Consider the following 18,610-nt stretch of genomic DNA (forward strand, 5'->3'; position numbering starts at 1 on the left):
CATGGCCTTTCTGCTGACATCCTTCCTGGGTTCTGATTGTTTCTTGTTGTGTGAAAAGACTTGGCTCTGCCAAGAGCATCCACAGGAGCAGCTGGGTAATGAGACCTCCTTGTACATGCATGAGTGGTTCCTTCTTCCCTTTACTTAGGCAGTAATAGAGAAGCAATATAGATGATTGGTGTAGAATCATCACAGACTGAAAAAGTGGCTCCACTTAGGAAAGCTGTAGAGCAAAAAGGAAATTACTAGCAACAACAAGAGCAGAAAATGTAACTGACAGGAGAAAGATCTGTATAACTGGGCTTCTGTTCAAATTAGTCTTACATTGATGCTGTGTAAATAGGTTGATTAGTGTGAAGACTGATGTTTTCTGATCAAAGTGCTTCTGACCTGTGAATTTCACTGATTCATGTGACTTTTCTTAACCTGAAAAGCTCAGAGAGTGAATCTCAGCTTTAGAAAGGCTTTTACTATTCACAGTTGTGAAGAAACCTTGAAAAGACTGAGTAAAACTTTCTGGGTACTGAAAGGCCTATAAAAGGAACACATTGACGCAGATTCAGTGTCTTTTTTTAGCCAGTCTTATCACCTTTCCACATATAAGGTTGTCATTATTGTTCTTTAGCCACAGTATGGGCACAGCATGATGTAAAGCAATGCAAAATTCATTCTTTGTTGCACCAACCCTATCTGTGTTCCGACGGCGGAACAGACCTTCAGTTTTTCTTGCCTTTTGATGTGCTGTTGTACTGGCCTAAAAACCCCTAAAATAAAAGAAAGAAATAAAATAAATAAATAAATAAACAAATAAAATAAATAGATTTTTTAAAAATGCAAAAAAATAGCTGTGAATTGCTTAAGATAACTTGGAGTTAAAGGATAAGACTGAAAGTTTCACTTGCTGGTTACTTGAACATTAACATGATCTCAGAAATTGGAAAAAAAGAACAGAGAAATAACAGAACTAAAAATAGCATTTCAATTCAAGGTGATTCAAGGTTTTATTGACATTGAATGTTTTTTCTTTTTTCCTTTTTGGAACATATCTAGCTTCATGGGATCCTGTTTCTTTAAATATTTCCTCTGTTTATGGAGTGATTGGCACCTGAGTGGGATAGAGGAGGAGAAGAAGCATCAGCTCTCACTGCTGAACTGGCTGCACATTCAGAATTAATGGGGAGGGAGAGCTTTCTGACAAGGAGAAGATTTTGAAAATGTGAAAAACACAGACAAAAAAATAGGATTTTTCATAGACATATAAATCAGGGGAGTATGCTCTCAGTAATGTCATACAAATCAAGAACTCCAGTGTTTGGTCTGTTAATGTAACTGAAGGTTGGCAGCCAAACCACCCTAGGCTCTGTCTAGGATCAATAGAAAGAAAAAGGTTTCTTTAAAATATGGTTTGAGATGGGCAGGATTTCCATTCAGAGGTGTTTGTCTCTGCTGCTTAGACAGGACGAGCAGGCCAGCAGCTCAGAAACCTTATTAAAGCATTTGAATTTATATGATCAGGTTCCAGATCCTAGCTGATCCATTCAAAGTAAAATAATAATAACAGGAAATAATAAATATTCGTTGATTAAATGACAGAGAACATTAGGACTCTATCCAATGACTTGTGCATATTTCTTAAAATAGTATGGAAAACAAATTACTGTCATCAAGAAGATCTGCAAAAGAAAAGGCTTGTAAAAATGTTTAGGGTGGGTTTTTTGTTTTATTTTGGGGTTTTTTGGTGTGTAGTTTGTTGGGGTTTTTTTTGATTGATTTTTTTTTTTGAGCCACTGAATCCCTGGACGTAAAATTGTTCAACCCCACATCAAAAAAAAAAAAAAGTGCTTATTTTTCTCCTTTTACTGACAACACAGTAATTTTCAGCAGAACTCTGAAGCATGTTGCAAGTCAGAGGAATGCAACATTCTGCCACCAGCAGCAAGACACACAAACTGAATCCCTCAAACAATAATGTTTCTTTTGAAGACATACCATGGAGGAAGATCTAAATGGTTAAAAGATGAAGGAAGAACAATGGAAACTGAAAACAGCATCTCCCCTAACTCTTTAAGAAGGCCCAAATATATAATTCTATCTTTATTTAACATAGGATATCTCACTAAAAACAGATGATTTAGAAGGATTTTGATTTTAAAATGGTGTCAGAGATAGCGAAGTCATATCCAGCCGTTACAAAACTAAAACTAATGCAAAGTGAAAAAAGCTAAATATAGAATTGTTGCCTAGCACATTAAGTTAATTGACTTGACTTCCTTTGTTCTGTACAGTCTGTACAATCCAGTGACTTTAATAAATCATTGGTTCTTTTCATTTTATTGAGATCTCAGTTCATCAGGTGCAAAATCCCCATAGTGAATAGAGATGTGAACATACTCAGCATTTCACAGGATTGAACGTTGTAGAAAAAACAGAGACTGTGTTCCTTTGTCATAAATTCCTAAATTTACCAGATTTTAAAATATCAACAAAGGAAAAATGACAAATGAGATGTGTGAAATAGAGATATAAAGCACTTAGATTTCCAATTTTATTCACATCTTCTGTTTGCTTTCACAGAATCACAGACCAGCTGAGGTTAGAAGGGACCTCTGGAGGTCACCTGGTCCAGCCCCCATGTTCAAGCAGTACCACCTCAGGCCAGTTGCTTGTGTGTGTCCAGATGGCTTTTGATTATCTCCAAGGACAGAGACTCCACAGCCTGGGCGATCTGTGCCACTGCTCAGTCATCCTTGCAGCAAAACTGTATTTCCTGGTTTTCAGATGGAACCTCCTATGTTCCAGTTTGTGCCCATTGTCTCTGACCCTGGGCACCACTGAACAGAACCCAGGTCCACTGTAGGATCATGGGATGGATTGGGTTAGAAGGACCTTAATCATCTTATCCACCCCACTCTGCCAGAGGCAGCAACACCTTCCACTGGACCAGGTTGCTTGGAGCCCCATCCATGCACCTGCATGATCACCAGCACACTTTAAGCTGGAATAGCCAAAGACTGGGGAGGCTTGGGGTCCAGGCAGGGCTCCCTGGGCAGGAGGTCTGTCCTGGGACCCCAAGAGGGCTTGTGAATGTGAAGAACGTAAGGGACAAGTGTGTGAGTGCTGCATATTTGCAACAAGCACCAGGCTGGACCAGCTGGCAGGTGGGACACCATGTGGGGCAGGTAAGGGAGCCCAGGATCCAGCTGGGCACCTCTAGAAGCTGTGAGATGTGTAGATATTACAGAATTTAAGAAAACAAGACCAATTATATTTAATCCCCAAATCAAAGGTGTGAATGCTTGGAAGTAATCTAAACTGAAAAATTTTTTTTTTAAATGCTCCCTTTCTGCATTGGGAGCTTGTATTCCTAACAGCTCACCAAGTTAGTTGAATTTAAACTTACTTCAACCCAGCTGTTACTGTAACTAAAATATGAGGTTGGTTTTGCACTTGAAATGGAAGGGTGCATCTTCCTGTGATTCTCCACAACTAAACTAAGCTTTGTCACAACACCCATACAGAGAAACACTGTGAATACAAAGGATGTAAAGAAATATAAAGCTAGGAGTTTTCCATGAAACTATCTTTTTAAACATGAAGTTTCTCTAGCAACAGATGAATGTGTACATATATATATATATATATATATATATATATAAACATTTGATGAGATATGAGACTTTAACCAGGATTTTATCATTTTACATGAATCCACATAGGCACAGGCATATTAATGCATATTTAAGGAACTGTGTGGCTGAAATTATAAGTGATCACAATGTTAAGGCAATTATTGAATTATTAATTAGCATAGTCCTTCTCACTAAGAATTAGTGGTGTGTATCACATTTGCATTTTAGGTCTTAGACGGAGAGTAGAGTAACTTTCTTGATTTGGAATAATGCCAGAGTAGAAACTGTTGTGTGGCTGAGTATCTTTTGGTAATTCATTTTTTATCAGACTCTGGAACTACACTGGGTATCAATGGTCTTTTTAATGGTGATGGTATTTTATAACCATGTTGAAGCAGCTAATTAAACTTAAATCTCAAGTTTAAAATACCCATGTAAAGGAAAGCTTCTCTTAAGCCTTCCTCCTGGTTTCAGTTGGGAGAGAGTTCATTTTCTTAATAGCTGGCACAGTGCCGTGTGTCTGATTTAGTATGAGAACAGTGTTGTTGACACACTGATGTTTTGGTTGTTGCTGAGCAGTGCTAACTCTAAGCCAAGGACTTTTCAGTGTCTCATGCCGTGCCAATGAGCAGGTGCACAGCATGGCCAGGACAGCTGACCCCAACTGGCTGAAGAGATATTCCACTGGACATCATGCTCAGCCTATAAACTGGGGTGAGATGGCTGGGAGCCACTGATTGCTGCTCAGGGATGGGCTGGGCATCAGTCTGTGCTGAGAAACTATATTGTGCATCACTTCTTTGTCTCTCCTTCTCAATTTGATTAAAATTATTATTATTAGTAGTAGTAGTAGTAGTAGTAGCAGCAATAGCACTGTTGTTATTATTGTATTTTACACTCTTTCAGTTATTAAACTCATCCTAGCTCATGAGTTTCACTTCTTCATTTTTTTTTCTCCTGATTCTGCTCCCTATCCCCCTGGGGAAGAAAGGCAGTGCAGGAGCAGCTGTGTGGTACTTATTTGCCAAGTGGTGTTAAACCATGACAGTCTGCTTAGTAATGGACAAAGAAATACTAATCTGTCTGCAGACCAGAAAGACAGCCATGTGTATTTCTGAGACTAGTCCCCAGTTATAGCAAGGACAACATACATATTCTTAACCACTCTGTGAATTTAGCCTAATGAACTACACTTGCTCATATTTGGCCATTGAATATTATTTAGTATTGGTTTACCTAGTGTGAGAAATTTCCTTGGAAGAGACTGAGATTAATAACACATCAATTCCAGGCTTGGTAATACATTTTTTTCCCAGGAGGGCTTTGAATGCCACAATTGACTCTTCAGTGTGTTTTCAGCAGTTACTTAGGAAAATAGATACGTACCTAACATTCAGAACAAAAGTAATACCTCTAGTTTCAGCAGAATTACTCTTGCTCCATATTATACAAGGTAGATGAGGAGTGTTTTTAAATACCCTGCTGGTATGGAACTTGATTCTACAATAAATAATCATGCTGAGTGCTACTGACACACATGAGCAAACCAATGTGTTCAGCATTTCTTGCGTTATTAATCAAACATTTACGGAAATGTTCAAAGATCTTCAGTGATTTATGTTAACTTCAGTGGGTTCTAAACCACACCTGTTAAAAAGTTATCTACATAATGTATTTCAAAAGCAGCAGTTGATAGTAGTGTTGATATAAATCAGGCTTTTGTAGCTTTGTGTTAACGATCAAATAAGCTTTTGGTATCTTACACCCACCTTTTAAACACAGCTAAGAAAGGGATACAAAAAAGCATCCTCCTAATATTTTTATATAACCATGAAACAGAATGATGAAAACTCTATTCTTGAGCAAAACCACTGGTGATTCATCCTTTTAAATACAATTTTATATATGGATGTGAGCTGGTTTTGAATCTATATAAATCAAAAATAATTCTGCTGAAACTGATGGATTTATATGAGGGTGAAGCTGTCTTGAGCTTAAACTGCTTTTGGTTCCAGTAGGCATGGTTGAAATACTCAGTTTTACCCAGTGGAGGTATCTTGCCAACATAAATACTTTCTGCCTTCCCTTTTACAAAGTGACAAAGACATATTTTATGAGCACTAAGGAGCATTATTGGTTTTCTGTTGAGAAAGGAACAGACCTAAAAGATAGAAAGATGGCACAGAGATTTTTTTCTTCAATAAAACAATGGTATTGCAGCTATAAGAATAGTTCCACATTTTAATGGAAAATCTCAGAGTAATAAGTGCCAGCACCTTCTTTATTTAAAATCCTTATCTATCTTTGCCTCCCATTAGGTTTATCTGATTAAAAACATTCTCTTAGGAAAGCAGGACAGAAATTGAATGTCAAACATGGAGAAAACAGAAATGTAAGCCCATTGGCCTAGTTTTACAATTTTTAGGCTAACCTTCATTAAACAGCACACACACTGTCCTGATGCTAGTATTATTATTCATTAAAGTATGTTTGAAAAATCTAAGAAGTGTGAGGTGGAGTTTGGCACTGGAGGCTTGAATTAATCTCTTGGTACTGAATAAGAAATTCAGATAGGTAGCAGGACACATGCTTTGAACAGCCTTGGAAATAGCAATCAGCTTTTGGATTTAATAGAATATAAAGATTCAGCAATTTAGATATTAATAGAAGGGTAATGTATTAGAAACAGCGAGGTAGGAAAATGATCTTTTCAGTAATATGTCAAGTTCAGCGATGACAATGTGCCTGTGAGGTGAGATGAGGTGAGTTGGAGCTGAGCTGCTGCTTAGAATCCTGACATGGAGACAAGTGAGGAATACTGCATGTTGTCCTGGTTCTCCTCATCAGAGTGGAGACTGGGGTGGGTTTCAGGTGTGTGATCAAAGGTGTAAGAGCTGGTGGAAAGTTTCCACTGGCAGAGTCTCCCTCACAGGATGGTAACTCCCTTGTTGGTGAGATTAACAATTGATTAACCATTTGTGAGACAATGCTGGCAAAGGCAAAATTTAATGGAGAATTCCAAGCAATCTTTAAAATTCATACCTTGATAGCTAATTAGAAAGAGTCTTGTTTTTTTCTGTGTTATGTTCTTCCCTTGCTCATGATTGGTGGGCGTGAATCGCAGCCCTAGAACTACATACTGTCTCTTCTTATTTCATAACTGACTAATCTGTCAAAAAGCAGTGAGTGTTGGGCTTATTCTCTTTGACAGAGAAATTGAGATTTGCATTAGACCTTACCAGCTGTTGCAGCCCCCCTATTATCTCCTTATTGACAGGCTGTAAAAGGGTGAATTGATTCACTCCTCCAATGGCCTCCTGCTACCTCTGCCCACAGCTCCCTGATTCCTGACATTTGTTAAAACTGACAGTGGAACAATGATTTGCAAGTACACAGGCTCCAAAACGGGGGGCTAAGGAAAATGTGGGCCTGCTGCTAAATGGAGCAGTGGCCCTGGTGACAATGGATGTGGAAAAGGCCAAGGTACTCAGTGCATTCTTCACCTTGGCCTTTGCTCGTAAGAACAGCCTTCAAGGAGGCACAGAGTGATCCTGTGGCTTTTGCATGATGAATTTAAGTAATCATTTCTACTGTTCCTGTGCTTCTCTGTACTTTGACTATATTTCCTTCCTTCCTTCCTTCCTTCCTTCCTTCCTTCCTTCCTTCCTTCCTTCCTTCCTTCCTTCCTTCCTTCCTTCCTTCCTTCCTTCCTTTCTTCCTTCCTTCCTTCCTTCCTTCCTTCCTTCCTTCCTTCCTTCCTTCCTTCCTTCCTTCCTTCCTTCCTTCCTTCCTTCCTTCCTTCCTTCCTTCCCAATAAAATATGTTCCCTTTTTTGTCCTCTCTCCCCAATAACTGTTTTGTATCACAGTTTTACTATTTTGCATCCTTGTTCTGCTTCAGGCTTGCAGATGGTCTTCTGGGTTTTATCAAAGCCAACAAAACTGAAGGGGTAATGCTGACCCTTCCTTTTTCTTAAGGCTCAAAAATAGGCAAGCATCCCTAGCAACTGCTGAACACCCCCTGTTCCCAGTAAATTTGGCTACTCCTAATTAAGTTTAAAACTCTGTGCCTCCTAAGGAGACAACTATACTGTGATGTAGCTAACGCTATCATCTCATTTTATTTCCTCCTGAAACTACTGTTCCAGATGTACGCTTAGACAAGATACAAACTGTGGGTAAGAAGCAGTGGTGCTTTTTAGATTTGATGTCTCTTTCTAGGGAAAATAAGAAACTATTAACCCAAAATACTGAGGTGTAAAACATACCAGATATACAGCTGGGCTCAGTCACAAGGGATTTCTGCAGAATGCACTTTACTGACACTACTTGGCCATGTGCATTAATCAGGTAGTCTTGTGCTAAGTTCTTTCAGTTAGGAAAATATTCATCCTTTCCATTCTCATAACAATTTCTGCACAACCTTTAGTTAAAAAGAGGAAAGCAAGATACCATATAATACAGTGGTCATGGACCAGAAAAGATGACCTGTAAGAAGAGATTACTGTGTGCTGAACTTGATTTGAGAAAGAGGAGACTATGGGAGACTAAGCCTGCAAGTACTTGAAAGGTAGTTACAAAGAATATGGAAGTGAACTATTCTAAATAGCAGCAGGTGAGATAATGAGATGAAAAGGTGACAACCTGCAATTACTGAGGTTCAGACAGGACAATAAGAAAAACTTGTCCACTGGGAGGTCTGTGCAGCACTGGAAGAGGTTGCCTAGAGAGGCAGAGGAATCTCTGTGCCTGGAGATTTTCAAGACTTGGCCAGAGACAGCAATGGGCAGCATGACCTAATGCTGGTGACTGTTCTACCCTGGGTGTGAGGCTGCATGAGATGGTCTACAGAAGTTTGTTCTAATCAACACATCTGTGTTTCTGCCATGCCACTCTTATCCCTACTTATACAGGACTCAGTGGTGCTACTTCTGATATATCCTAATGTAACTCAGAGTAAAAAAAAATAAAAATGAACATATCCTGTACTTAAGACAGGTTAACGTGTAATATAGGGCACAATCATGAGATATATGGTCCCCAAATAGAAGTAGTTAAGAATGAGTTACAGGAAGGGTAAATAACTTCTGTGCTTGTGACTAAGGAAAATAATATCAGTATTTGGTCTTTATCCCAGGCTGGGGTCAAATTTCATAATGGATTGATGAATAGCACAAGGCTGCAACTAGAAACTGAAACAGATGGCAACATCTCATACTTTCCTATCTAAATGAGAAATTAAGGTCCAAAGCAGAAATAAGTTTGAACTGGTAGATTGTTGAAGGAAGGCCCTGGCCGGGTCACATATTATTCTGGACTCTGAGATAATTTTTGAGCCCTCCTGGTCCTTTGGAAGCAATGAAACATTAGCTTTCTGGCCAAAAGAGGACAAGAAGGACAGTAGAACAGCGAGGCCATGCATGATGCCAAGTGTGCCTTGTGGCCCCTGAGGAAACACTTCAACACTACTCCTTGGAGACCAAAGACATATTAGTGCTTCCCAACCAGTAGATGTTAACTCTCATCATACTGATACAAGAGAGGGAAGTGCTGCTTTTTCTTTTACAAAGGGGGCAGGAGAGGAACTGTGGCAGAATGTCTCAGACAAAGCTGGTACCTTGGGACAGGACAAGGAGAGCACCAGGAACTGAGGCGTGTGGTCCAGACCAAACAGAATGCTGAATGGGAACCTTTCCAACTGCATCATGGTGAGGAGTTTGTCACTAAGAAAAGCTGAGGAAGACAGTGGTATAAAACAGTTTCTTAGAAAATACCCACCTCCATGTCCCTCTTCCAAGGTGGGTCACCCCTCCCCGAAAAAAAAAAGAAAAAAGCTTAAGAGCTTAAGGAATTCCTTTTCTGTGAACAATGTCTAGAAAAAGCAGTAATGCCTCTTTTTAAACAAGAATTCACGCTGTGAGGAAAGGACACAGGTACAGTCCTGAATAAACACAAACTCCAAGAGCATATACTGCAGGACAGGATATTTTAACTGAGGCAGAATGGTATTCTTCTCACCTTCTTTATTGTGTCTCTGTCAAAAATTTCAGCTAAACAATTTGCTCTCATCTTAATATCCTTTCAAATGTTTTATTACTAAAATATTCTCTTCATTTTGGAAAGCAAAAACACTGAGATTTTATTTATGATCACCTAGCATTTCACACTCAAAATACAAAGGGAAATTATCTTTAATTTCTGCACTTAACAGAATTTTCAGAAAAGCGAACAGAATTTTCAGAAAAGCAGTAAGTGCTTCTGAAAAGGAGTCTGCCTTATTTCCAATTCTGGTCTCTAGATCTCAGAATTGTTGATGCAATAAGATAAAGATAAATAGATTTTCTATTTCAGATTTTTAAACTGAGTTTCTGTTTTTATAATTCTGTAGATCATCGAAAAGACAGCATTTTACATGCCTTTTAAAATGTTGGGTTTTTTTTATTTTTAAGAACTGGAACCTAACAAACCAAGCTTACAAGAAATATATAAAGCTATCACCCTTGACCTCACTGTACCTCTTCAATCATAGAATCAGTCAGTACCTGCTCAAAGACACAGGGAAGAGCCAGGTAGGCTGTGATTAATCAACAATTGCTCCATTCTGGCATGGGGAAGACACCCTTGTGGTCATCAGCTCAGCCACCTAATGGGTAATCTCTTTGCCTCCTTGAGATGAGTGCTTCTTACTTCTGTTATTTAGAGGTTACTCCCAAAGGAAAAAAAAAAATTTGGAAAAGACCCATTTTATCCAAAACTTCTAGATCTAAATACAGATGGAATTAAAGTTAGTGAACAGGGCAGCAGATAACAGGATTCTCTGTAAAATCAGAGGTAGGAGCAATTAGTTTTGTCGTTCACCCACTTCAGCTGCTCATTACCTCACCTGTCAAGGGACTGAACTTTGCTGCAAACCCAGAAAGGCTGAGGCAAGATCTTATGAAAAGAGTAGGCTCAATGCTTTTTTACCTTTAAGTATCTCTCTGCTTTGCCTTTACCAGTAAGGGCACAAGCCTTCTTCTTTCACAATCAGGCTGAGGATGGAGCTCTGGAAGGAACATGAATCAGTCTTGCTAAGCTCTCCTTCTACGTGGATGTAGAACAATTACAAAACCTATCACCTACAGTATTCCTCGAGCTCATCTCTGAAGAATGTGATACTTTTCACACACTGAGACTGGGAAAAAAGTCATTAAAGCCTGTTCACTAGTGTGGAACTTCTCTTTTAGCACTGGCACAATAAGACAATATAATTTGGCCCATGATGTCACCAATATGAGCCATACCCTTTCTAAGAATCCTAGTCTTCTTGACACTAAAATGTTACTCACTAATACAATGCTATGCTGGCAGAGGATGAACCATACTAAGATATCTTTATCTTGAAACTCTGCTTTGAATGATTGCTGTTATTCTTTTGCTTAAGCATAAGTGTTCCTTCATCTTATCTCTATCATTAATGCCAACTTAAATCTATTTTCTGTTTCATATAATGGGGCCAAAATATCATGGTCAATGCCTTGAACTCTTTGTATTAAATTTGAGAAGGAATGGATTACATTTAACTATCTTCAGCTGAGATAAATAAATGTTCTGCACAGCTGAAGTTGTAGAAGATGGCTCAGAGTTATATTTTTGCTACCCCATGCTTGAATTGGCTAGAAACCAAAAAAAGCCCCTATGAATATGTCAGAACTACCTTGTTCTAGTCCAATAGCATGGGCTACTTAGTTCTAGTAGGAGCATTGTAAAGGATCAAAATGTGTTGGAGGTGGACTATTCCCTGCTTTAACTAAGAGCTGCCTCCATAGCCTTTGAGAACACACCCACAGTGAGAGATTCCTCACTGACATCATGGGTCAGCTTTCTGCCTGCCTGGTCAGCAGTGCAAAACCTCTGGGTCATGAGCCAGTGGTCTGATCTCTGCAGCTCACCTACCCCACTTGCAAAAACCCACAACTTTCCCTGTTCAAGGTTACGTGACACAGGCTGGTGGCACACCACTCAGCAAGGTTGAAATTTGTGTTATGAACTGCCTCCTCAGCTGGCTCTGTGACACCAGGCCAGACCTCTTGTGACTTCTGCTAGCCTAAGACGTACACCATACTGCAGAGCCATTTCTCTTGTGGGTAAACATCACCCACTCATTAATGTTCATTCATATGTGGTGTTCTAAGCAATTTTGTAACACCAAATAAGAATTTTCTACACCACCTTTCACTAATAAACCACAGAACTCAGGAGTATGAATGGGAAAGCTCAGAGGGATTAAATTCTATCTCCAAGATCACCCAGCACAAAAGCCAGGAGCAAAACTTAGTTTTACTGAATAAATTCAGTCCACTTTTCTGTTACAGACACTCCTCTGCTTCTGTTAGTCTGTGCTTTGGTAACTTGCTAAGGAGAAACCCCTCTTCCTACTCATGAATCACAACTAGAAGCTCATGGTTTCAACAGATTTTATAATACCTTTTTTTCACCCTCAGTAGTGGTATGAGTGCATTTCATGCATATAGGACACTGTAATCTCCCCACTTCTAATAACAGAATAGTTAGTTACTTTTGCTGACCTGGATCACATAATCCTGAATCAGTTATGTTCATCTGTGTAGGGAAGCACATCTATTAAGCATGTTACCTCAAATCTAACCAAAGCCGAAGGTTTGCATAATAGGACATTCAAGGAGGACTCTATTTTGCTACCATAAACAAATGAACTAATTTCTCTATCCTTAGCAATGAGACAGGAATCTTTTCTCTCTACAGACACTGTGAAGTCTTCAGCACAAGAATTGTTTTTTATGAAATTACTGAGTAATTAGATTGTACAAAACCAGACCAGTTTCAGGTTCTAAGATTGTTCCAGTCAGACACTAGCCTGCTACATATAGATGTAGTCTGTTAGATGTGCACATAAACCCTGGCACTCCATGCTATTGAAACACTTAGTTCTGACTGCCAGTATTTATAGGGGGTCTATGAGAAAGATGGGGACAAACTTTTTAGCAGGACTTGTTGCTGTTAGGACAAGGCACGATGGTTTTAAACTAAAAGAGGACAGATTTACACTAGACTTATACAGAGACAAAACATAAGGAAGAAATTTTTTACAATGAGGATGGTGAATCACTGGCACAGGTTGCCCTGAGAGGTGGTTGATGGCCCATTCCTGAAAACATTCAAGGTCAGGTTGGATGGGGCTCTGAGCAACCTGATCAAGTGGAAGATGTCCTGCCCATGGCAAGGTGGGGGGAGTAGATGACCTTAAAAGTTTCCTTCCAGCCCAAACTATTCTATGATTTTGTGATTCTATTCCCTTCACCTGGCATAGGTTCACAAGTTACATTCAGGCACACCTCTTGTGAAATCACACCTTTTTCAGGCTTTTTCCCCATCACTGATATCAGGCCTACTATTGATAAGGATTCCATTTAATACATTTAAAATACATAAAACACAGAACCCAAAATCTACAGCAGGTCAGCCCCATGAATTTTGCAGAATCTTTGTGTGCATGTTCTACAAAGAACTGTTTCTCTTTTACTTTGTTTTCTGCCAGAGTGTCTTTAATTATTTGCACAGAATGCAATTCTGCATCTGTTATTTATGCCAACAGTCTTGTTTTATTTAGACAAGTCTCCTTTCGTGACTAAAGAGGTTCATTTTTATATCTTGAGGAGAGATTCTACAGCTTTTGTTCAAATGGAACAGCTCTTAAATTCGTGGGATGGCCACGGGCCACAAGATTTTGTGCATCTTTTCTCTCTTGTGCACTCCAGACATGGATCTGAAACCATTCTGGCAAGTTTCCTATTAGTGGGACCGCGTGGTATTTAGTGAGGATCTAAATAGAAAAAACTTATGGTTTTATTCCCCTTGACTTTTATTTTTATACAAAGCATTATGTATTCTCGGGATACTATACACACATGCAACAAATCACTGGTCCTACTTAAACTCTGGAAGATAGACTGATATCAAGCTGTTATCAGTGAAATAAAATTGCAAAACTATTCTGATAGTTCTGATATTCTGATCCAAGACCCAACAGTACCTGTGGCAACACTTGGACTCACTTGGCCATGTTTTGTATCAAGACATGTTATGGGAATACTGGTGAAGTAAATGTCGGTACAGCCTGGGACCATGGGAGTGCATTCCTCTAAGTTTCCTGGTAATATGAGGTGTCTTCCTTGACTGGAAAGTAATGCTAGTGAACAATTGCTTTTCTACTCTCTTTATTTTTGCTTGAGGGAACAGTGAGTGTTGTCTTACTGTAGCTGTGTTTTTCCCTTGTCTATGCCTGTTGTCACGACTTTAAGCTCTTTAAGCTGAAGAGGTAGCACTGTGGGCAACAGAGGGTAGTCAAGGGAATAAAAAGTTTCTCATGCAATTTCCACATTCCTTGAGTTAATGGATTGTTTTAAACTGCCCTACTACTGAAAGAGTATACTTGGCATATTTGATCAAAGCTTTGATTAATGCTCTTAGTCCTGGTAGATTAAAAAAAACCTCCAAAACATAAAAAATATACTATGAAGTTGTAACATAAGTAAATTGGGTCAAATCACTCTAAGCAAGCAGAAGAAGGTCTTTGGAATAATTTGATAGTAGGGCATTCTGACCTGTTGTTAAATGATGTAATGCTTCATCTCTCATTACAGCTATTTTTTTAATATCATGTCTACATCGCTGTGACATCAAAATTCTTCAGAAATTTTGTATCAAATAATGACTATTACTGGTACCCCCTTTGTTTCAAATGAAGCAGATTTTTACCAATTCCTAATTTTCTCTGATACTGTGGTAAGTCTAAAAGTGAGATATTTTGTCCTGCATTCCTTCTGTCACAGATATTTGTTAACTTCAGGAGAAAGTTAGAGAAATACAGGTTTGAAGGTCAAACTGGTATCATGTGACTTTGCTAAATATAGACACTTGACAAGTAAAAGAGCTTGAAAGGTCTTGGCATATTTTGCTTGGTGCACTTCTTCCTCTGCACATATGCAGACAGACAACTTCTCTTCGTACATATCAGAAATATGAACACCAATAAAATAGAAAATATCTAGGCAGGGGTAACAAATGTATCCCTTTTGACTTTCTGAAGGTAGAAGTGCAGCAGGATATGCCTAATCTGCAATATTTTCACTCTCATTTCACAAGTCTGTCACTGATGGATACTCTGAGGAGACGAAGCACAGCATTTTAATATTCTCCTAACCTGTATGCAGCACTGGAAGGAATCTATTGCTGTTAAAAAAAATCCTTCCCCATAAAATAACATTGCAGTGTGTGCAGCATTGCACAAGGAGAAAAACTTGATTAAACACCAGAAATGTGCTAAGATTGAATGAAATAGAAGTGGAATCTTAAAGAGCTCTTTTCACCTATTATCCCTGTCTAAAACCAATTTCCATTGAAAAAAAAAGGGCTTTGAAAGGAGCTGTCTGTGCTTGTACATTTCTCATTGCAATCCTGTCCTGGGATCCTGGGACCTGTAATGCAATATGTGCTGTCAGGACTACGACAGTTTACAGATGTGCAGCCAGACTCCTCGCTATTTATAGATGCCTCCTCTGCAAACAGTGCTCTATGGGCTTGTAGTGCAGTACCAGGCATATTCTTTGATTTAGTGCTTACATCACATTCATTTAAGAAAATTTGGCTCTTCACCCGGCACGGCAAAGGAGGCATATTTATGAAGGTCAAGCAGAGACAACACTATTGTGAAGAGAAATGTGGAATTCATGAGCGAGCAGGACACCTACTGGGAGGACTAACTGAAAGGAGGAGACATTTGGCCGAGATGTGGAAATATAAAGAATGGAATATCCGTGTGTTCACAGTTGCTTTTGCTCTTCATTACCTCTGCAGGGTGACTGGGGAGCAGGTTCAGTGCCACCCGTGCAAGGGCAAGGCTGTAAAGTTGTCTGGGGAGCAGTGTCCATTCGGTCTGTGCATGGCTGTGCTGCATCTCGCTTTAGCATGTGTTAAGTGTTCAGCCAGAGTGCTAGGCACAGGCTATTAATAGAAACAGCGAGTTTGGCACACGCTCGCACTTTCGCCTGTCTCCTTCTCACACGCTCCCAGAGATGCTGGGACTGCATCCTGCATCCTTCTGCTTTCCCAGACCCGAGACTTCGCACACTGCTGTATCCCTTGAGAAGTCTCAGTGAGGTCAAGACAGCCCCAGACAAGTAAACAGGGGCTGCTCAGCCCCAGTGTTGAGGAAGCAGAAGGTAACGGGTGGGGGAGCGGCAGGGGGGTGGATTTCTTGCAGAAAACCTGAGAGCTCGCAGGGTACCCTCCCAGCCTGAAGGCAGTGCAAAGCTATTTTCGGCACTGCCCAGGCCAGCCGGACAGCCCCAGCCTCGGGCAGCTCCGCTCGGTAATATCCAGGATGCTGCAGAGACACGGATGCTCCTAAAGTCCTCCCGAGCGATCCTGGCCAAGGCTGCCGGCGGACAGCGCGGGGAGCTGGCCAAGGTGCTGCCGCAAGAGCCGCTCTGTCCCTTTCGGCCTCTCGGCACCGAATCCCCGCCGCCCCAGCCCCGCCGAGGCGCCCAACTCGCCGGGAAGCACCGAGGAGCGGCGGCTCCGCGCAGCCCCGAGCGCCGCAGGGCAAAGTTCTCTGCCTGCGGGGAACGGAGCGATCCGGGGGATCGGGGGGGCGAATGCAGGGAGCCACAGCCGCACGGCAGGCAGGAGCTGGCCGGAGGGGCCGGGAAAGTTCTTGTGCACTTGGTGCTGTTCCTGCCGAGGGCTGGCAGCGGGGGTCGGGGGGATCGCGGGCTCGGCTCGCATCCGTACTCACCTCGGTGCTGTCGGCAGCGTTCTCCGCCATTTTCCTCCTTAGGAGCAGGCAGCGGGAGGAGTGTTTCATTCCCATAAGAGCTAGCCAAGGGGTTGGGGCTTCGGGGCTGGTGTTTTGGTTTGTGTTTTCAAAGATCTCCAAACACTGGTGTGCGCCAAAGGACAGGGAGATAAAAAAAAAAATATGGAAAACAGCAATAAATCAGTCAGCTTTGTCCTTTCTGCGTCGTCCACAGGAATGTTTGTTTCCTCTTAGCATCGGGAGCTCCTCAGGCACTTTCAAGTCCTCCTCTTTCTCCCCTCTCCTCCACCTCCAGCGAGTTCTTGGGGTGGGCAGAGAGAGGCGGCACACACTCTTCAGGTTAAACTAAAAGGCTGCCGGGCTATGAGTCCTCCCCTTCAGAGAAAGCAGTCAGGCTAAACAGGAGAGAAGCACCAGCTAAACTGAACTTGGGCGTGCAGTGACCAGCTGGGCATCTTTGTGTCCTGTGGCTACTCTTCCAGAGGCAGAGGGAGCCAGAGACAAAGCAACAGGACAAGGAAATCATAGCCCTTTATTTTCCTTCTTTGGGCTTCTTTCTTTCTCTCTATGTCCCAGGACACTTCCTTTAAAGACGGTCACAGAATTTGCCACCCTCTTTCTATGAATGTCTTCTGAAATAGAAATCCCTTCTCCTCCTCCTTCTCCCTCCCCTTCCCCCCCTCTCCCCTTCCCTCTCCTTTTTCCCTTCCCTCTACTCTTCCCTTTCTTCTCCCCTTCCCTCTCCCTACCCCTTCTGGTCTTGGGCAGAGCTTGATGCCCCTCACTGGGAATTGCATTCACGTGTCTTTCGTAGAAAAAAAAAATATTATTCCAAGCTCCCCCCTCCCGTCGCCTACAGCCTCTCACACACAAGCACGCATTCACACGTACGCACACACACGTTGTCTCCCTCTCACTCAGACATGCACGATTTTTTTTCTCTTCCCCATCCCTCCTCTTCTTTTGAATCAGCAACACTTTTCTTTGCAAGGACTCTCGGCAAGGCTCTTAGAGAGCAACCGGAGAAGTCTGCTCCAGCTTCTTTCCTCCGAGTTAAGTAGCAAACCTGCTTTCTTAATATATCTTCTCGTGTGTGTGCTCCCAGCTCCTGTTTTACTGGAAGTTAGTCGGGAGGATCCCCACTCCGTCAGATAGCCGTGAACTGTAGGAATAGAGTCCCGATCCGGCTGCAGCTCTGCTGAAAAGGGGGGAGGAGGAGCTGGGGGGAGGAGAGGGGAAGAGGCGGAGGGAGAGGTCTTGCTGGGGAGGGAAGGGAAGAGGCTAAAGGTGATTTGAACTTGTTTTTAGCCTTTTCCTAATGACATCTTCCTCCGTGGGAGTGCATCGCCACCTTCCCCACACGTTTATTTTGCTCTCACTCCTCCGGGCGCTTTCTAGCTCTGAGTTGTCAGCTGGGAGGATCGGGTTTACCTCACTCGTGTTGCTGTGGGTAAGGGCGGCAGAGGGGGCGTATTACATAATTAATCCTTCCAACTTCACTTTCCGCAGCTCCAGCTCCAGCCCACTGTTCTCACGTTTCTGTTTTGTTTTTATACGGAGGAGGTGAGAAAATAATGCTGCTGTGTGGGTGTGTGTTGCTCGAAGGATTTCAAGGACCAGAACAGGATTGCTGCTCTCTGAACAGTTTGAAATTATTTCCTCTGGGGGTGCCGATGGAGACCTGAAGAAGAGGTTTGAAAGATTACTTTTGATGCATATTTTAAGGACGTAGCCAGCTCAGATGCTCCATCAGTAACAGATTTTGATAGATCTGGGGTTCTGAATTTTTGTCCCTTGCAGCCTATTTTAATATCTTTCAATTAGAGTTTATCCTCAGCTGACCTCTGGAATGCTGACATGCCATGAAGTACTGCCAAAAACCAGGAGGTCCCTGGGCACACCAGGGGGTGGGGGAATGGAAATAGAGAATGTGAATTAGAGAGTAGAGAGCAAAAGTATTCTCCTGCCCCATGGGGATGAGGAGCTAGGGCCAAGAAAATTAAATAGGCAAATCTCTTCTTTTTACGTGAATGACCCTCACAAATTCTTGCTTAGAAATAGATCAGTAGGCCTACAATTGATTTTGGGAATTTGTAATAAGTCGCGCAGAAGTAAGAAACCCAAGGAAGCAGAAGGTGTGTGGTATG

At 41.5% G+C, this 18,610-nt stretch overlaps 1 protein-coding gene across 3 annotated transcripts in view; it reads right to left on the reverse strand.

Annotated features, from left to right (window-relative positions):
* PRMT8 (protein arginine methyltransferase 8) overlaps window positions 1-17,779 on the reverse strand; it is a 56,874-nt gene extending 39,095 nt beyond the window's left edge. Inside the window, exons 1-2 of one of the 3 annotated variants that reach the window (XM_085067685.1) lie at window positions 17,530-17,779; window positions 16,443-16,586 (exon numbers count right to left, since the gene is read on the reverse strand). In XM_085067685.1, coding sequence (XP_084923811.1) covers window positions 16,443-16,517 — 75 coding nt within the window. In that variant the 5' untranslated portion in view covers window positions 16,518-16,586; window positions 17,530-17,779. Of the gene's footprint in view, window positions 1-16,442; window positions 16,859-17,212 lie in introns of all 3 variants that reach the window. The other 2 variants (XM_085067678.1, XM_085067668.1) reach the window with 2 other exon arrangements.
* Between the last annotated feature and the right edge of the window lie 831 nt (window positions 17,780-18,610).

This window comes from Lichenostomus cassidix, chromosome 1, assembly GCF_008360975.1.
Source record: "Lichenostomus cassidix isolate B80296 chromosome 1, HeHo_3.0, whole genome shotgun sequence".
In the NCBI taxonomy this organism is placed as follows: domain Eukaryota; kingdom Metazoa; phylum Chordata; class Aves; order Passeriformes; family Meliphagidae; genus Lichenostomus; species Lichenostomus cassidix.